The sequence below is a fragment of the Capsella rubella genome, unplaced genomic scaffold (assembly GCF_000375325.1).
Source record: "Capsella rubella cultivar Monte Gargano unplaced genomic scaffold, Caprub1_0 scaffold_3, whole genome shotgun sequence".
Classification (NCBI taxonomy): Eukaryota; Viridiplantae; Streptophyta; class Magnoliopsida; order Brassicales; family Brassicaceae; genus Capsella; species Capsella rubella.
This window is the reverse complement of record NW_006238921.1, coordinates 7984230-7998069: the sequence shown is the minus strand read 5'-3', so window position 1 is coordinate 7998069 and position 13840 is coordinate 7984230. Positions and strand designations below refer to the sequence as shown.

At 34.6% G+C, this 13840-nt stretch overlaps 6 protein-coding genes across 8 annotated transcripts; all 6 read right to left on the bottom strand.

Annotated features, from left to right (window-relative positions):
* Positions 1-40: 40 nt before the first annotated feature.
* Positions 41-1056, bottom strand: LOC17891179 (cysteine-rich repeat secretory protein 34). Its single transcript, XM_006299435.1, has 2 exons — positions 724-1056; positions 41-496 (listed from the first exon to the last, which is right to left on the bottom strand). Exons 1-2 carry the CDS (start codon positions 1054-1056, stop codon positions 41-43), a joined length of 789 nt encoding a protein of 262 aa, XP_006299497.1.
* Positions 1057-2020: 964 nt separating this feature from the next.
* Positions 2021-2941, bottom strand: LOC17891672 (putative cysteine-rich repeat secretory protein 32). The gene is made up of 2 exons (XM_006298314.1): positions 2612-2941; positions 2021-2461 (listed from the first exon to the last, which is right to left on the bottom strand). The coding sequence occupies exons 1-2, from the start codon at positions 2939-2941 to the stop codon at positions 2021-2023; spliced, it is 771 nt and encodes a 256-aa protein (XP_006298376.1).
* Positions 2942-3819: 878 nt separating this feature from the next.
* LOC17891939 (putative cysteine-rich repeat secretory protein 31) lies at positions 3820-5503 on the bottom strand. Its single transcript, XM_006299830.1, has 3 exons — positions 5402-5503; positions 4680-4949; positions 3820-4269 (listed from the first exon to the last, which is right to left on the bottom strand). The coding sequence occupies exons 1-3, from the start codon at positions 5501-5503 to the stop codon at positions 3820-3822; spliced, it is 822 nt and encodes a 273-aa protein (XP_006299892.1).
* A 792-nt stretch (positions 5504-6295) lies between these two features.
* On the bottom strand, positions 6296-7807 carry LOC17893867 (putative cysteine-rich repeat secretory protein 40). The gene is made up of 2 exons (XM_023786871.1): positions 7466-7807; positions 6296-6775 (listed from the first exon to the last, which is right to left on the bottom strand). Exons 1-2 carry the CDS (start codon positions 7805-7807, stop codon positions 6296-6298), a joined length of 822 nt encoding a protein of 273 aa, XP_023642639.1.
* A 905-nt stretch (positions 7808-8712) lies between these two features.
* On the bottom strand, positions 8713-9699 carry LOC17893263 (cysteine-rich repeat secretory protein 29). 2 transcript variants are annotated; one of them, XM_006299395.1, is made up of 2 exons: positions 9370-9699; positions 8713-9156 (listed from the first exon to the last, which is right to left on the bottom strand). In XM_006299395.1, exons 1-2 carry the CDS (start codon positions 9697-9699, stop codon positions 8713-8715), a joined length of 774 nt encoding a protein of 257 aa, XP_006299457.1. The 2 variants fall into 2 exon arrangements, with proteins under 2 accessions (XP_006299457.1, XP_023642590.1); XM_023786822.1 differs by having other exon boundaries at positions 8713-9066.
* Positions 9700-10732: 1033 nt separating this feature from the next.
* LOC17893023 (putative cysteine-rich repeat secretory protein 27) lies at positions 10733-11789 on the bottom strand. Of its 2 annotated transcripts, none has more exons than XM_023786857.1 (2): positions 11460-11789; positions 10733-11176 (listed from the first exon to the last, which is right to left on the bottom strand). In XM_023786857.1, exons 1-2 carry the CDS (start codon positions 11781-11783, stop codon positions 10733-10735), a joined length of 768 nt encoding a protein of 255 aa, XP_023642625.1. In that variant the 5' UTR covers positions 11784-11789. The 2 variants fall into 2 exon arrangements, with proteins under 2 accessions (XP_023642625.1, XP_023642624.1); XM_023786856.1 differs by having other exon boundaries at positions 10733-11086; positions 11460-11783.
* Positions 11790-13840: the final 2051 nt, after the last annotated feature.

The following is a 13840-nucleotide window of genomic DNA, read 5'->3' as shown; positions in this document are numbered from 1 at the left end:
ACAAAATTGGAAGTTCAATAGAATGTGTTATGCATCATCCTCAAAGAGTCTTGTAGGTCCTAATAAAAGGGTATAGCTCATACCTAATATTACAACTTGTGCCCAATATTCTAGCTCCTTTTTTACCGCCACAACACTTAGAAAGCTCCTTGATACTCCATTCCAAACAAACCTTACAACTCTGTATGTCTTTCGCACACTGCACCATTGCATACACTTTGTTCGTTCCAATTCGCATTTCCTCTGCTGCGTAATATAAAAAGTTTACGCCATCCTTGTCGGGTTTATCAGCTTTAGCAATCAGCTTGTAGAGGAAATCCCTTGTCTTCTTGTCAAATGCCTTTGTATCCTCTCTCACGTTGTTTGGGTTGTGCATTGGGAATGTATTTTCATAATTGAGCTTCCTTGGCATTCGGTCATTTATCATACTAACGTCGAGAAAACATTGGTCGTACCAAATTATCCCCCCTTTGTTTCTCGAACATCTCCTATGAAACTGTCAAATTATCCATATATGTTTTATTTAAGGATTATCAATATTTCCATTAAATGATAATATGCAATATTGTAACATTTGATGCGTATGACCTGGCTCAAATTTGTGTCACCTAGTTCTTATGTGAGTTTTGTTTTTTCTATAGTTATTTCTCCTTTTATATTGACATAGTGTTATGCAGTGTACCACACGATAAATTATATGAAAAGATGTTAAAGTGACATTACCCCAGCAACGGCGGTAGAAAAGCAGGAGCGACAGTTGGGGCCGTGAGAATCACCGCGGCACTGGAATATGATGGTGACATAATTAGGAGGCTCACCATTAGAAATGTGTATGAAACCAGTTGGAAATTTATTGGTAGAGAGGTCACGGGTGAGAGAGTTGAGGTTTTTCTCGTACTCACTTCCGGACTGGTATTTCCCTTGATTGATGCGGCATTTGTGGTGCAAGTAATCATTGGTAAGATTTAGGGATGCAACATTGCCTATGAAAAATAGTTGTATAGCCAATACATGGAGATAAACAAGGTGTTTCAATAGGGAACATGAATAGTACATTGCTTTAGGTTTATGTATCGTACAAATTAAAGAGGTGTTTTTATTTATCAAAAAATGGAAGTTTTGAGATTGAGATGTTTATATAGGAGACTCAGGAATTTCTTAAGCTGATTGGCTTCATTAGTAACTAGATTAACTAATTACCTAGAGATAATATTCGGTTTTTGGTTTCCTCAATACAAATTTCGATTGTTTATTTCACTTTTGTAGGAAATACGTTTTGTTGTCTGTAACAGACATGAAAAGGTGGTTGGGTATTTTACGCCGACAGATGGGGACGGCCAATGAAAAAGTCAAAGTTTAAATATTTTTAAGTTAACTATCTTAGAAATTAAGAAAATATAAATCACACGATACAAACTTTTTTACCACTAGTTTTGAGCAATGAGCAAAAAGATTTTGGTTCTCTATGGATTTCCTCTGAAAAAGGGCTAACCCCCAAGAGGATTGAATAGCACTTTGTCTCACGATTTAATTCGACATTTCTAACAAATGTTGTGTCATTCATCAGATATGTATTTTTCCTTCTAGTTCTATAATGGCAAAAATAAATTGTATCGCAAGCAACTAGATTTGTTATGTTTTACATTTTCTTTGTTTGTGCATGACACCATGAGATAAGAAATATCGGTTCAAATCGAGAGATAAAAACTTATATTTGTTTGTGCATGACACCATGAAAATTCAGATATTTGTTTAAGTATTTATACATTAATTTTTGAAGATGTGTTTAGGCTATACTTCATGTGTTTAACAATTATTTTCGCTTTAAGAGAAACCATACCCAATCAAAACAATGAGATGGTAAATAAAATAAAAATGTTATTGTATGCTGACCTCCTCCTTATGTATGCTCTATTTAAGCAAACAAAACAAAAAAACAGAGGGGCAACATAAATAAAACCAAAATAAAATTGGAAGCTGTCAAAAGCATATGTTGTGAATCATCATAAAAAAAAATCTATTAAGTCCTAGTAAAAGGGTATAACTCATACCTAACATTACAACTCGTACCCAAAACTCTAGCTCCTTGTTTACCCTCGCAACACTTGGAAAGCTCCTTGATACACCATTTCAAACAAACCTTACAATGAAATATGTCTAATGTACACTGCACCATTGCATACACTTTATTCTTCCCGAGCACCTTCTCCCCTGTCGCGTAATATAGCAAACCGCTACCATCAGCTTTGGGTTTATCCGCCTTCAGCGCCAGCTCGTAGAGAAAATCCTTCATATTTTGATCGAACAACTGGGTATCCCCGTTGACGTTGTTTGGGTTGTGCATAGGAAAAGTATTCTCGTAATCCATCTTCGTTGGAGGGGTATTGATTGTACTAACTTTGAGAAAACATTGGTCGTACCATATTATTCCTCCTTTGTATCTTTGACATCTCTTCCTAAACTGTCATATACATATCGATATATGCTATAAAGTTTCATATTCAACGTACTAATCAAATCGTTATTACTATGCATAGTAAAATCATAAGAAAAACAAATGTTTGCTGTTATATGTATAAATATATGATGACTAGTTAAGAAGTGACATTACCCCGGCGACTGCGGTGGCATAGCAAGAACCACATTTAGACCCATAGGAATCGCCGCGGCATTGGAAGACGATGTTGACGGAATTAGGAGCGTCACCATGAGATGTGTGTTTGAAACCATCCCGAAAATGATAGGTGGAAATGTGATCGATGACATGATTAAGGTTTTCCTCATACGCACTTCCCTGCTTATATTTCCCTTGACTAGCAAGGCATTTGTGGTGCAAATAAGCATTGGTAAGATTCAAAGATGAAACGCTACGTATGAGGACTTGTATACACAAGATATAGAAACAAACCAGCAATTTAATTAGAGAATATGATGAATACATAGCTTTAGATTTATTTTTTATTTTTTTTGAGGGGGTGTTTTTAGATAAATGAAGCGTTGTTATTGAGGTGTTTAAAAAGGAGACTCGGAAGGTTTGTAGCTGACTGTCTTCTTTAGTAACTAGATTAACTAATAATCTCAAAACGTTTTTTATTTTTTCTTTTGTTTTCTATCATAGGAAAGAGAGAAGATTTTAAGTATTTTTCGGCGAGAGATAGGGAGGGCTGATGAAAAAGTCAAAAATGTTTAAATGGTTTACTAAGTTAAAACTTTTAGAAAACGTCAAAGAAATCTCTCTCCCCGCTGTACAAGAAGGAAAATAAGATTATATATACAAGGATCATTAAGACCAGTCAGATTTAAACATTATGGACAGGATGATGAAGCCTCGTTGCAATAAAATTGATTTATGTAATGGCCATTGTTATCTTATATGATGGTGCAATTGTCACAGTGGCTGCGTTAAGAAGCGATCATATGAAAATGCAAAAAAGACAGTACAAAAGTATATGTGTTCACGTGATGTAGAGAAAATTGTGGATATAATATATGATTAATAATAATAATAATAATCGTTCGTTTTTAGTATACATTTTCAAATGTGTGTTATTGATAATAATAAAATCGTATTCCTTTTTAACATATAAATATAAATTCACATATTGTACGTCAGCAACAAAAATTTGCATAGTTTTTTAATTAATAAGGTACATTTGATCAAATTATACGGTGGTATATGTTATACCTCCTTAATAATAATAAAATCAAATGGTAAATAGATAACAGATCTTGAAACCTTATTTATAAAAGAAACTTTTTTAATTACTAAAAAAGGAAAGTTGTCAAGAGATGTGTGTTGCATCATTCACCAAACAATGTTTAAGTCCTGAGAAAAGGATATAACTCATACCTAAAGTTACAACTTGTGCCCAAAACTCTTCCTCCTCGTTTACCGTCGCAGCATTTGGGATACTCACTGATAATTCTTTCCAAACACTCTTTACACAGCGTCTTAAACATGAATACATCTCTCGTACACTGAACCATTGCGTACAACTTCTTTGTCCTGATCATCTTCTCCCCGGCCGCATACAGTGCCATCATTCTCCCTTCCATGTTGTCTTTACGGTTTGCTTCCAACATCAGCTGTTTGAGGAAAGCAATTGTCTCCATGTTGAATGACTTTGCATCGCCACTTACATTGTTCGGATTGTGCATATAAAAATTGTTCTTGTAACTGACCTCCATGACCTCAATTGCAGTAATCTCGACAAAACACTGGTCAAACCATATGATTCCACCTTTGTTTCTCAAACATCTCTTACGAAGCTGTCATTTACAATTAGTATATATGTCAACAAAAAAATCAAGAACATTATACTATCAATACTGTCTCAGTCAAAGAACCAAAACAAAGTATCATGTTTGTTTTTTCCTTTCAAAAGTTAATATAACAAAGTACTTATGACAAGTAAAGAAACGTAAAATTCCAAAATTAACTATATATTCACTAACGATAAATTATTGATTTTTTCACTAAAGATACAACCAATCTTTTAAATTTCTCATATATTATTATAATAATATACAAATCAATCCCATATTTTACAGATTCCTCTAAAATTTATGTGTTTGCGAAACGTAAAAAAAATCTTTGAGAAAATGTCTTTGCAAATATGGATAAGTGATACTGAACATTGAATATATATAAAAGGGATATTGAATATAAGTGACATTACCTCGGAGATGCCGGCGGAAAAGCATGAGCGGCACTTGGACTGGTAAGAGTCTCCGCGGCACTGGAATATAATGTTTACCATATTGGGAGTTCCCATAGCAGTTGTCACATGACCAAACCCATCGCGAAAATCTGAGTTAACAAGCAATTTGATGTGAGAGTTAAGGTTTTTCTCGTACTGGCTTCCTGGCTTATACTTCCCTTGATTGACGAGGCATTTGTGGTGCAAATACGCATTGGTTAGGTTCAGTGTTGGATATGGGCAATAGCCCTTAGGTATTAGTGGACACAAAACATAAGCCCATGGAATAAAAGAGGGCCTTCCTTATGCTTAAAAGCCCATCAAGCTCCCGAGGGCAAAATCGTCATTCGCAAGGGAGACACAAGTAGTTTCTAGGTTTCTGTGCCACTATAAATGCATTGAATCATTGCTTGGAACAGGGGGGGATCCAGAGGATATTAACCAGAGAACAAGAGAATCGCTGCCTAGCCACGACACTCTTGCGTTTTGTCCAACTGTTTCGTAGAATTGCGATTGAGCCACCCGCTCTCTCGCGTTTGTCTTTCCATTTCGTAAAGGTTCCTGGCTCGGCAGATAATCTATAACTGTCGTAGCAGGACCTACTATTGTAACCCCGGATCTCGTTTAAACGTTAATAAAGGAATTGGTTTCGTATCGTCCCCAAACTCTCGTATTATTGTTATCACCTCCCGTGTACAAACATTCAGGGAAGAAACATTGCGTATAAGGAGCAGTTGTGTGGCCACTAAGGCTGGGAAAATGACCAAAACGAACCGTTTTGATAAACAATATAAATTTTGCATGGTTTTTGGTTAGTTTTGATTCTTTTTGGAAGACTAATATTGGGATGTTTGTATATATAGGAGACTCAAAAGGATTTTAGATGAGTGGATTCATTACTAACTAAATTAACTAAACAGTAAAATCTTTTCTGGTTGCCTTATACTAATTGGATGTTAACATTACAATTTTCAGAGGAAGCGTTTGTTTTGTCACTATAACAAATAGGAGAGATGATTTGAGTATTTCGGCGAGGGATGGGGAGGGCTGATGAAAAGGTCAAAATGTCAAAGCCTTTACTAAATTAGAACTTGTTAGAAAATAGAATTAGTACTATGCCGACCTTTGAAGTGTGCACCACTTGTTTTGTGCTAGGATCAACATGATTTTTGCTGTTGGGATCTTGTGACGCTGTTTCAACTTTCATACGTAAGTCTCTCATTTTTGTATTTTCTATTTATTAGGTTTTGATTAATTCAAACTTGTTTAATTTTAATCTTATGTCTTCTGACCAAAAGACATAAATCTATGTTTTAAATCAAAGCTTTCACAAGTCACTCGCTTATTACTTTCGAAAGATGTCAAGAATGACGTATTTTGGGATCTTATATTCATAGCTAACGTCTGAGTTAATAACCAAATCAAAGAGTCAAGAATAATGCTTGGGATCTTGTTCATTGGCACACTTCGGATCAAAACAAGGGATAGTGAAGAAAAAGATAAATAATAAAAGCTCAAAAACCAGAACTGCGAGAGAGTTAGCAAAACAGAAGTAAAATAAGAAATTTGTTAAGAGAAACTGTTCTTCAACGTCATCAAATTGTTGGTGAATCTGAATTCCTTAGAAAAGGGTAAAGCTCATACCTAAAATCACAGCTCGTACCCAAAACTCTCCCTCCTTGTTTACCATCGCAGCACTTAACATACTTCTTGATAATGGTTTCCAAACACTCTTTACACATCTTGGGCGTAACTAGATCTCTCATACACTGAACCGTTGCATAAAGTTTCTTTGTCCCGACCCTCTTCTCCCCTGCTGCGTACAGTGCCATCTTGCCGTCGTCCATGTTGTCTTTACTGTTTGCTTTTAGCGTTAGCTCTCCGAGGAGTGCCATTGTCTCCTTGTAGAATAACTTTCTATCGCCACTTACTTTTTTCGGGTTATATATGGCGAAATTGTTCTCGTAATAGATCTTCCAGATGTCGAGGTCGATGCTAGGGATTGAAGTAATCTGGACAAAACATTGGTCGAACCATACTATCCCACCTTTGTTTCTCGGGCAACGCCTACGAAGCTGTCATGTACATTATAAATTAGTTAAAACATGTTTCAACCTGTTTAAAAATAGTTAATACATTATATTATAAAAGGATATAGCAACTATAAAAATAGAAACTACATAATTATTGTGCTTCTAATAAATTATGCAACTATATTAGAAAATAATATCTTAGATTACTATTAGAAAAATAGAAATCCCTATTTAAAAATGGAAGAGCGTTAAATATTATGAAATATTAAACAATAGCGGAATCACGATTTAATAACATGAACAAATGATATCATCTTTACTGACAATTCTAGCTACCTAATTTTGACACAAAATGCCAACATTCCCAAAAATAATTTGCAATAATAAGACAGAGAGATCATAGACTGTTGAATTTTAACTGTAATTAAATTGACTTTTGAGCATGAATATATATATCCAATGCTTTTTATCTATCAAAATAAAAGACGTTTAAGGCTTTACACACAAATTAAAAAAAAAAAATTTTTAAAGATATATATATTATTTATCATCTACCTAAAGGTAATTCAACAACTAATAACATAAACTGCCTAATACAAATAACCACGGAACATAAAAGAAATCAATCTATTAGTTTGTATTAAAACCTAAAACATAAAACATTAATTATTTCAAACAAAATGTTTATGGCAAAAAACATCATTTAGTATGATATATAGAATGTAACATTACCCCGGCGATACCAGCAGAATAACAAGAGCGGCACTTAGACCCATAGGAATCACCGCGGCACTGGTATATGATGGTTGCAGCATTGGGTTTCCGACCACTTGTCATGTGCATGGAACCTGAGCGAAAAGTTGAGGTTGAGAGAGTACGAATGTGATCGTCAAGGACATCCTCGTAGTCGCTTCCCGGCTTATATTTTCCTTCACTAACAAGGCATTTGTGATGCAAATACTCGTTGGTCAGGTTTAGGGATGAAACATTGCGTATAAACACGAGTTGTATGGCCACCACCGCTAAGAAACGGACAAAAACGAGACGTTTTAATAGAGAACATGAAGAGTACATATTGTCTTGCTTATTGTATAGAGAATATGAAGGAGTTTAGTTGTTTGGCTTGTATAACTAGATTAGCTAATATTTTTTCAAAAGAGTATTCCCTTGGCTATATACAAAACTTGATTTTATTAATTTAGTTTTGGAGAAGAGTTTTTTCTTTGTGTGTGTGTGTGTAAGAAGAACAAGAGAAAGGAGTTCGGTATTCTCGGCGAGGGATGTGGAGGGCATATGAAAAAGTCAGAGTTCGAATACTTTACTAATTAAGTTAAAACTCAGAGAAAATTAGAATCACACAATACCAACACTTCGGTGCATGCACCACTGATTTTGTGCAAGGAACAATAGAACTTTGGTGCTCGGAATTTTGTTAAGCTATCTCATACCCAATTGCAAATAGCTCATATTTACTGTTCCAAAGATTTTGCAATTTATTTTCTTGTACGCATCTTTTGCTTTTGCACATCACTTTTTGTGGTCCGTTACTGCAAAAAATTATGAAATTTAATTTGCCAAAAAAAATACTTAAAATTTTATGTACTTATTTCAGGTTAATTTCTCTCATAATGTAAGAGTTTAGTAAACCTTTTATGAGCTATGTGGTATAGACTTCTTCTTTGTGAAATGGTCCTTTTTAATTTAATAGACCTTTTACTTTTTTCTTTCTTTTTTTCGAAATATAGACCTTTACTAAACACTCACATTACTGATTTATACACCTAGATAAATTATTTACTTATAGTCTTCCTTTTAATAAATTATGCTGAGAAAAGCAAAAATACAAAACAAATAGCAAAGTTGAAAGTAAAATAATTTCTCAAACCACTTATTAAAACGCAACATAATGTATGTAAAAGACCGTACGTATTCCGGTCCCAAGCCCTTTCATTTGATATGGAGCTCTCATCGTACCGTCCCTAGTTTCTAAGAAAAGGATATAACTCATACCTAAAGTTACAGCTTGTACTTAAAACTCTTCCTCCTTGTTTACCGTCACAACATTCTGGAAACTTTTTAAAAACCCCTTCCAAACACTCAAGGCACTTTGTAAATATTAAGTCTTTTGTACACTGCGCCATTGCGTAGACCTTTTTTGTCCCAATTCTCTTTTCTCCGGCCGCATACAACACCAACTGTTTGCCGTCTAAGTTGTTCCTATCGGAGGCTTTATATGCCAACTTCTTTAGGAGAGCCAACGTCTCCTTGTTAAACATCTCTCGATCCTTGACATTTTTTGGATTGGACAAATAGATATCGTTCTCGTAGTCAATCTTATTGAAGGAGCCGACCGAAGATATCTTTAAAAGACATTGGTCATACCATATTATTGCTCCCTTGTTTCTTGGACATCTCTTGCGAAGCTGTCGTCATATGCATATTCATAAATATAAACACAACGGTCAAGAACAATATTGCATTGTTTAATCCTAATTTAAAGTCGTCTATCAGTCTTTTCTCAATTCATTTATTTATGTAATAAACTATCTAGGATTTAGCAAACAAAAACTGATTTGTGTAGCTTGTGATTTTATATTTAAACGTCAGCTCATTAATACTATGGAAGTCATTGTTACCCCAGAGACGGCAGTACTGATGCATGGTGGGCACTTGGACCAGTAGGAGTCTCCGCGGCATTGGAACTTTACAAATACGTTATTTGGAACCTCACCTTCTTCAGTATAGCGGAAACCGTCACGAAAATTGCCAACCGAGGTGAGAGTGCTGAGGACTAAGTTGAGATTTTTTTCGAATGCACTCCCCTGCTTATAATTTCCTTCGGTGTTGCTGCATTTGTGGTCCAGATACTCATTAGTAAGGTTCAAAGAAGAAACGTTGCGTATAATAAGAAGAAGTTGTATGGCCACCATGACCAATATAGGAACAGATCCAAAGGCTGAAAACATTGTTTGAATGTTAATTTATATAGGAAACTCGAGGGACTATGGCTATGTAGATATGGTTTTACAATCGCTGGAAGCTAAATAAGTTGTCATTTTTTTTGTCACACTCAACAGATACCAATTGATCATTTCAATTTCTGAAATGAATAAAAAAAACTTTTATGTAAGAGAGGAGAGAGGACTTGAGCGTTGAGACTTAGTATTTGCGGCGAGGAGACAGGAGGCGATGAAAAAGTCAGAACTGAGAGGTTTGTCTGATTTTTTTTTTTTTTGAACACCAGTTTTGTCTGATTTAAATTACATAAAACGTTCGGTGTCCACCTGAAATGAAGGCAGTGTTAAGTTGTTACTTTAACGATATGGACGATCCTCAGTTAATTTCGAAAATAACATCAACCATTCCTATCCAAAATCCTTTTTTTTTAACTTCATTTTTTTTTAATTAGCTTACAAGAGCTTTTGCTACCTTAATTATTTAACGTTTAATTATCAAATGCTTAAAATATCAAATATTTTATGTAAGTTTAGTTTGAATTATTTTATTCATAGAATGTTTATCATATTCTTTTTGTCTGAAATAAAATCTCTTCTAGTATTGGAGAATGATTAGCAAATTAATATTTTCAAATCAAATACTAGGTCTATAGGACTAAAACAAGTGAAAGGAAAAAAAATGTGTATATATGATAGATGACTAAAACTTTGCCAATTTGAGTCAGATGTTAGTTATCTATCTAATCATAATTGACTCAGAAAAAAAATTGATGAAGTGAGAAAATACTAAACCACCGGTACTTTTTCAAATTTGGCCTCATTTTTTTTAGGATTATGTCGTTAAGGTACTATCCGTCGAATTACTTTGTGTAAAACCTAAAACACTTTCTGCTTCTTTGAACTAAAGAAAATATACAAAAGAAATCACAAGGAGAAAATAGTACATTTATTCACTCAAAACATGTATTAAACGTAACCCAATGTATAGCTATGGACCCTTTACAGTCAATATGAAGGCCTCGTACTGTAGTCTATATAGTCGTTAATTTCTAAGAAAAGGGTATAACTCATACCTAAAGTTACAACTCGTACCCAAAACTCTCCCTCCTCGCTTACCATCACAGCACTCTGAAAACATCTTGAAAATCCATTCGAAACACGCAGCGCAAGATGTAGTCACTAAGTCTTTCGTGCACTGCACCATTGCATACACCGTCTTCGTTCCAATTCTCTTATCCCCTGCCGCGTAAAGCACAAACTTATTGTTTTTCATGTTATTTTTATCGGTGGCTTTATCTGTTAGCTCCACCAAGAGAGCTGACATCTCCTTGTTGAACAACTCCTTATCGCTCACGTTGTTCGGGTTGGACAAATAGAAATCGTTCTCATAATCAATCTTGTTAAAGGAGTTGATGGTAGTTATCTCAACAAGACATTGGTCATACCATATTATTGCCCCCTTATTTCTTGGACATCTCCTACGAAGCTGTCATAGACATATCCATATATGTCAACAACGATATTGCATAGTTTTACCATCATGCCTTTTTTTTTTTTTTAGCTAGTCACAATCTTTCTATTCTATATAGTTTATTAAAGCCTTAGATTTCTATCAGTTTTGTCTCAATTCAACCAAAAAGTTAGAGAATCAGCATCTCCAGACAAATCTCTAAGATTTTAACGCAAAACAAAGGTGGCATGTGTATGTACTTGCAATTTTCCATGTAAATGTATGACTGTTAATTTAATAATATTGAAGTGACATTTACCTCAGAGACACCAGCGTCTACGCAGGAGCGACACTTGGATCCGTAAGAGTCCCCGCGGCATTGGTACATGAGGAAGACTTTATTAGGATCCTCACCTTTCTCGATGTAGCCGAAACCATTGAGAAAATTGTTTGAATCGCTGCTACGGATGGCTAAGTTGATATTTTTCTCAAATGCACTCCCCTTGCTATATTTTCCTTGGGTGTTATTACATTTGTGGTGCAAATATGCATTTGTAAGGTTAAGTGACAAAACGCTAGGTATAAGGAAGAGTTGTATTGCCACCACAGCCATGATAGGGACCAACCCAAAATTTGACGACATTGCTTCGGATAGCTTTGATATTTTATCCGGGGAGAGTTTTTATCATTAGATAGATTATTAGAGTGAAAATGTTTAAAAGTTGAGATGTTGCTGTAATTACGTTTTCCTTTATTTGGTTGCGTTAAAAAAACAATTCACTCTCTACTAAATCTAAAACATAAATTGTTTTGTCTGTAGACAGGAGAGAGGGCTTGGACGGCAAGACTTGGTATTTGCGGCGAGGGAAGTGGAGCGCCAAAGAAAAAGTCATAGTTCGAATTTTGTGTGTGTGTTTTTAATCACACAATATGTTCAGTCGTAACCTAATATTAAGGCACTTTTAATTTGTTACATATATAGTCCATATAATTAATGAACATGAATATTTATAATTTTCAAAGCTAAATTCATTATATTCCAACAAACACATAGAGAGCCGAATCTCGAATTTAAAGGATTTGTGCTCTTGGTAATCGAACAGCCACATTGGTGAATTGACTTAATTAGTCATCTAAAAATCTGACTGAGATGAGAAACTGGATAATACTTTCTTGGGTTTTTGGCATTTTCTGATTAACACAACAACACTTGTTGATATCAACGCATTATCATATTTTAAGTTTAGGTAAGGGATAGATTTGAATTGGTTGTGTGACTTATTCTTGTAATAATTATCATTTGTTTCTTGGTCTGATATTTGTTTTTCAGTTTTAGCGTCAACGTACGTAGTGAGAAATTATGTTTTCAAATTAGTTTTTAGAAGTATATAAAATTAATGAAAGTATATCAAAAGAGAGATTTGGGTAAATCACCACTATTTTTACTCAATTTTTTTTTGTCGGCCACTATTTTTACTCATTAAATGGAATACTTATTCGTCAAAAATATATTAAAAACATATCTTAAAATAACGGGTGGATTGCGAAACTAACTCTTAAATTGTTGTTTATTACTGATTTGGATGGGAGAGAAACAATGTGAAAAATGGCTGTTTTGTCCTTCTGAACCAGTTGCAGGAATAAACGTAATTACGGTCGATGACATTAAAAAGAAATTCCACGTCGAAGAGAGAGAGCATTATTGGTGGAAAAAACTCCCGCCAACCGATAAGTCTACCAATTTAGTTATGGTAGACTTAAGGAGGATTATAGAATTTTGTAGTAGAGAGTATGATATTACACAGAGTTGTAAGTTAGAGATTTTTGTAGTGGTGGTAGATTGATTGAAATGACAGAGTTACCTAGTATAGTTACTTGTAATGGCGGTAGAGTTGGCTCAACTTTAGAGTTATCAAATAGGGTAATGGACTAATGGTATTGGCCGTAGATTTAGGACCAAAAGATAGTTAGAGTTATGGGAGCGATATAGTTTCCTCACAGAGTTGATGATAGTGGCGGGAGAGTTAACAGGATGATAGAGTTAGACAGCAGACTTAACTGCAGTGGTGGTAGAATTATAGTGGCCAAAACAGTATTTGTGAGCTCTCACACTTGATGGTAGACTTGTCCACGTTATGGTAGATTTACTTGTAGTGATGATAGAGTTCCGCTGACTAGAATAGCGTAAATTTGATAGAGTTAGTGTCTGCTGATAGAGTTGTATATCGAATCTCTATCATCACAGTACAGACTTGTACGATGGAGTTAAGAAAAGAAAATTTGAACTAGGGTTTAGTTAGGGCGAACCATGAGGCAAAATCTCGATTTTGCCCTTACAAATAATTTATATTACATCTAAAACCTAGCAATGACGACAGACTTACAATATTATTATAACTCTAGTATAGGCTCCGACTGGTAACACGAGTTATCAAAATTGAGTTGCAGTAAGTATTACGATTCGATGTAGGCTCCGACTGGTAACATGAGTTATCGAACTCGAGTTGCAGTAAATATTATGATTTGATGTAACTTGCAGTAAATATTATGTGGCAAAAACAACGGTTTGATTTAGTGAATCGCTGTAGAAATATGCTTTATTAATCTTACAAAATCATTGACTGGTGACATTTTTGTAGTAGATGTTGCAGTATGATGTTCATTAAATAAGTTTAATTTAATATAATTGATTATTATAAT

Coding starts and splice junctions, on each gene's coding strand:
- LOC17893263 (XM_006299395.1), bottom strand. CDS start 9,699: ATGTTTTCAGCCTTTGGATCTGTTCCTATATTGGTCATGGTGGCCATA. Junction 9,157..9,369: donor TCAGTACTGCCGTCTCTGGG/GTAACAATGACT, acceptor ATATGACGACAG/CTTCGCAAGAGATGTCCAAG.
- LOC17893023 (XM_023786857.1), bottom strand. CDS start 11,783: ATGTCGTCAAATTTTGGGTTGGTCCCTATCATGGCTGTGGTGGCAATA. Junction 11,177..11,459: donor TAGACGCTGGTGTCTCTGAG/GTAAATGTCACT, acceptor TGTCTATGACAG/CTTCGTAGGAGATGTCCAAG.
- LOC17891672 (XM_006298314.1), bottom strand. CDS start 2,941: ATGTATTCATCATATTCTCTAATTAAATTGCTGGTTTGTTTCTATATC. Junction 2,462..2,611: donor ATGCCACCGCAGTCGCCGGG/GTAATGTCACTT, acceptor TGTATATGACAG/TTTAGGAAGAGATGTCAAAG.
- LOC17891179 (XM_006299435.1), bottom strand. CDS start 1,056: ATGTACTATTCATGTTCCCTATTGAAACACCTTGTTTATCTCCATGTA. Junction 497..723: donor TTTCTACCGCCGTTGCTGGG/GTAATGTCACTT, acceptor ATAATTTGACAG/TTTCATAGGAGATGTTCGAG.
- LOC17893867 (XM_023786871.1), bottom strand. CDS start 7,807: ATGTACTCTTCATGTTCTCTATTAAAACGTCTCGTTTTTGTCCGTTTC. Junction 6,776..7,465: donor ATTCTGCTGGTATCGCCGGG/GTAATGTTACAT, acceptor TGTACATGACAG/CTTCGTAGGCGTTGCCCGAG.
- LOC17891939 (XM_006299830.1), bottom strand. CDS start 5,503: ATGCAAAATTTATATTGTTTATCAAAACGGTTCGTTTTGGTCATTTTC. Junction 4,950..5,401: donor GCAATGTTTCTTCCCTGAAT/GTTTGTACACGG, acceptor CTAATACCTAAG/GGCTATTGCCCATATCCAAC. Junction 4,270..4,679: donor TTTCCGCCGGCATCTCCGAG/GTAATGTCACTT, acceptor TGTAAATGACAG/CTTCGTAAGAGATGTTTGAG.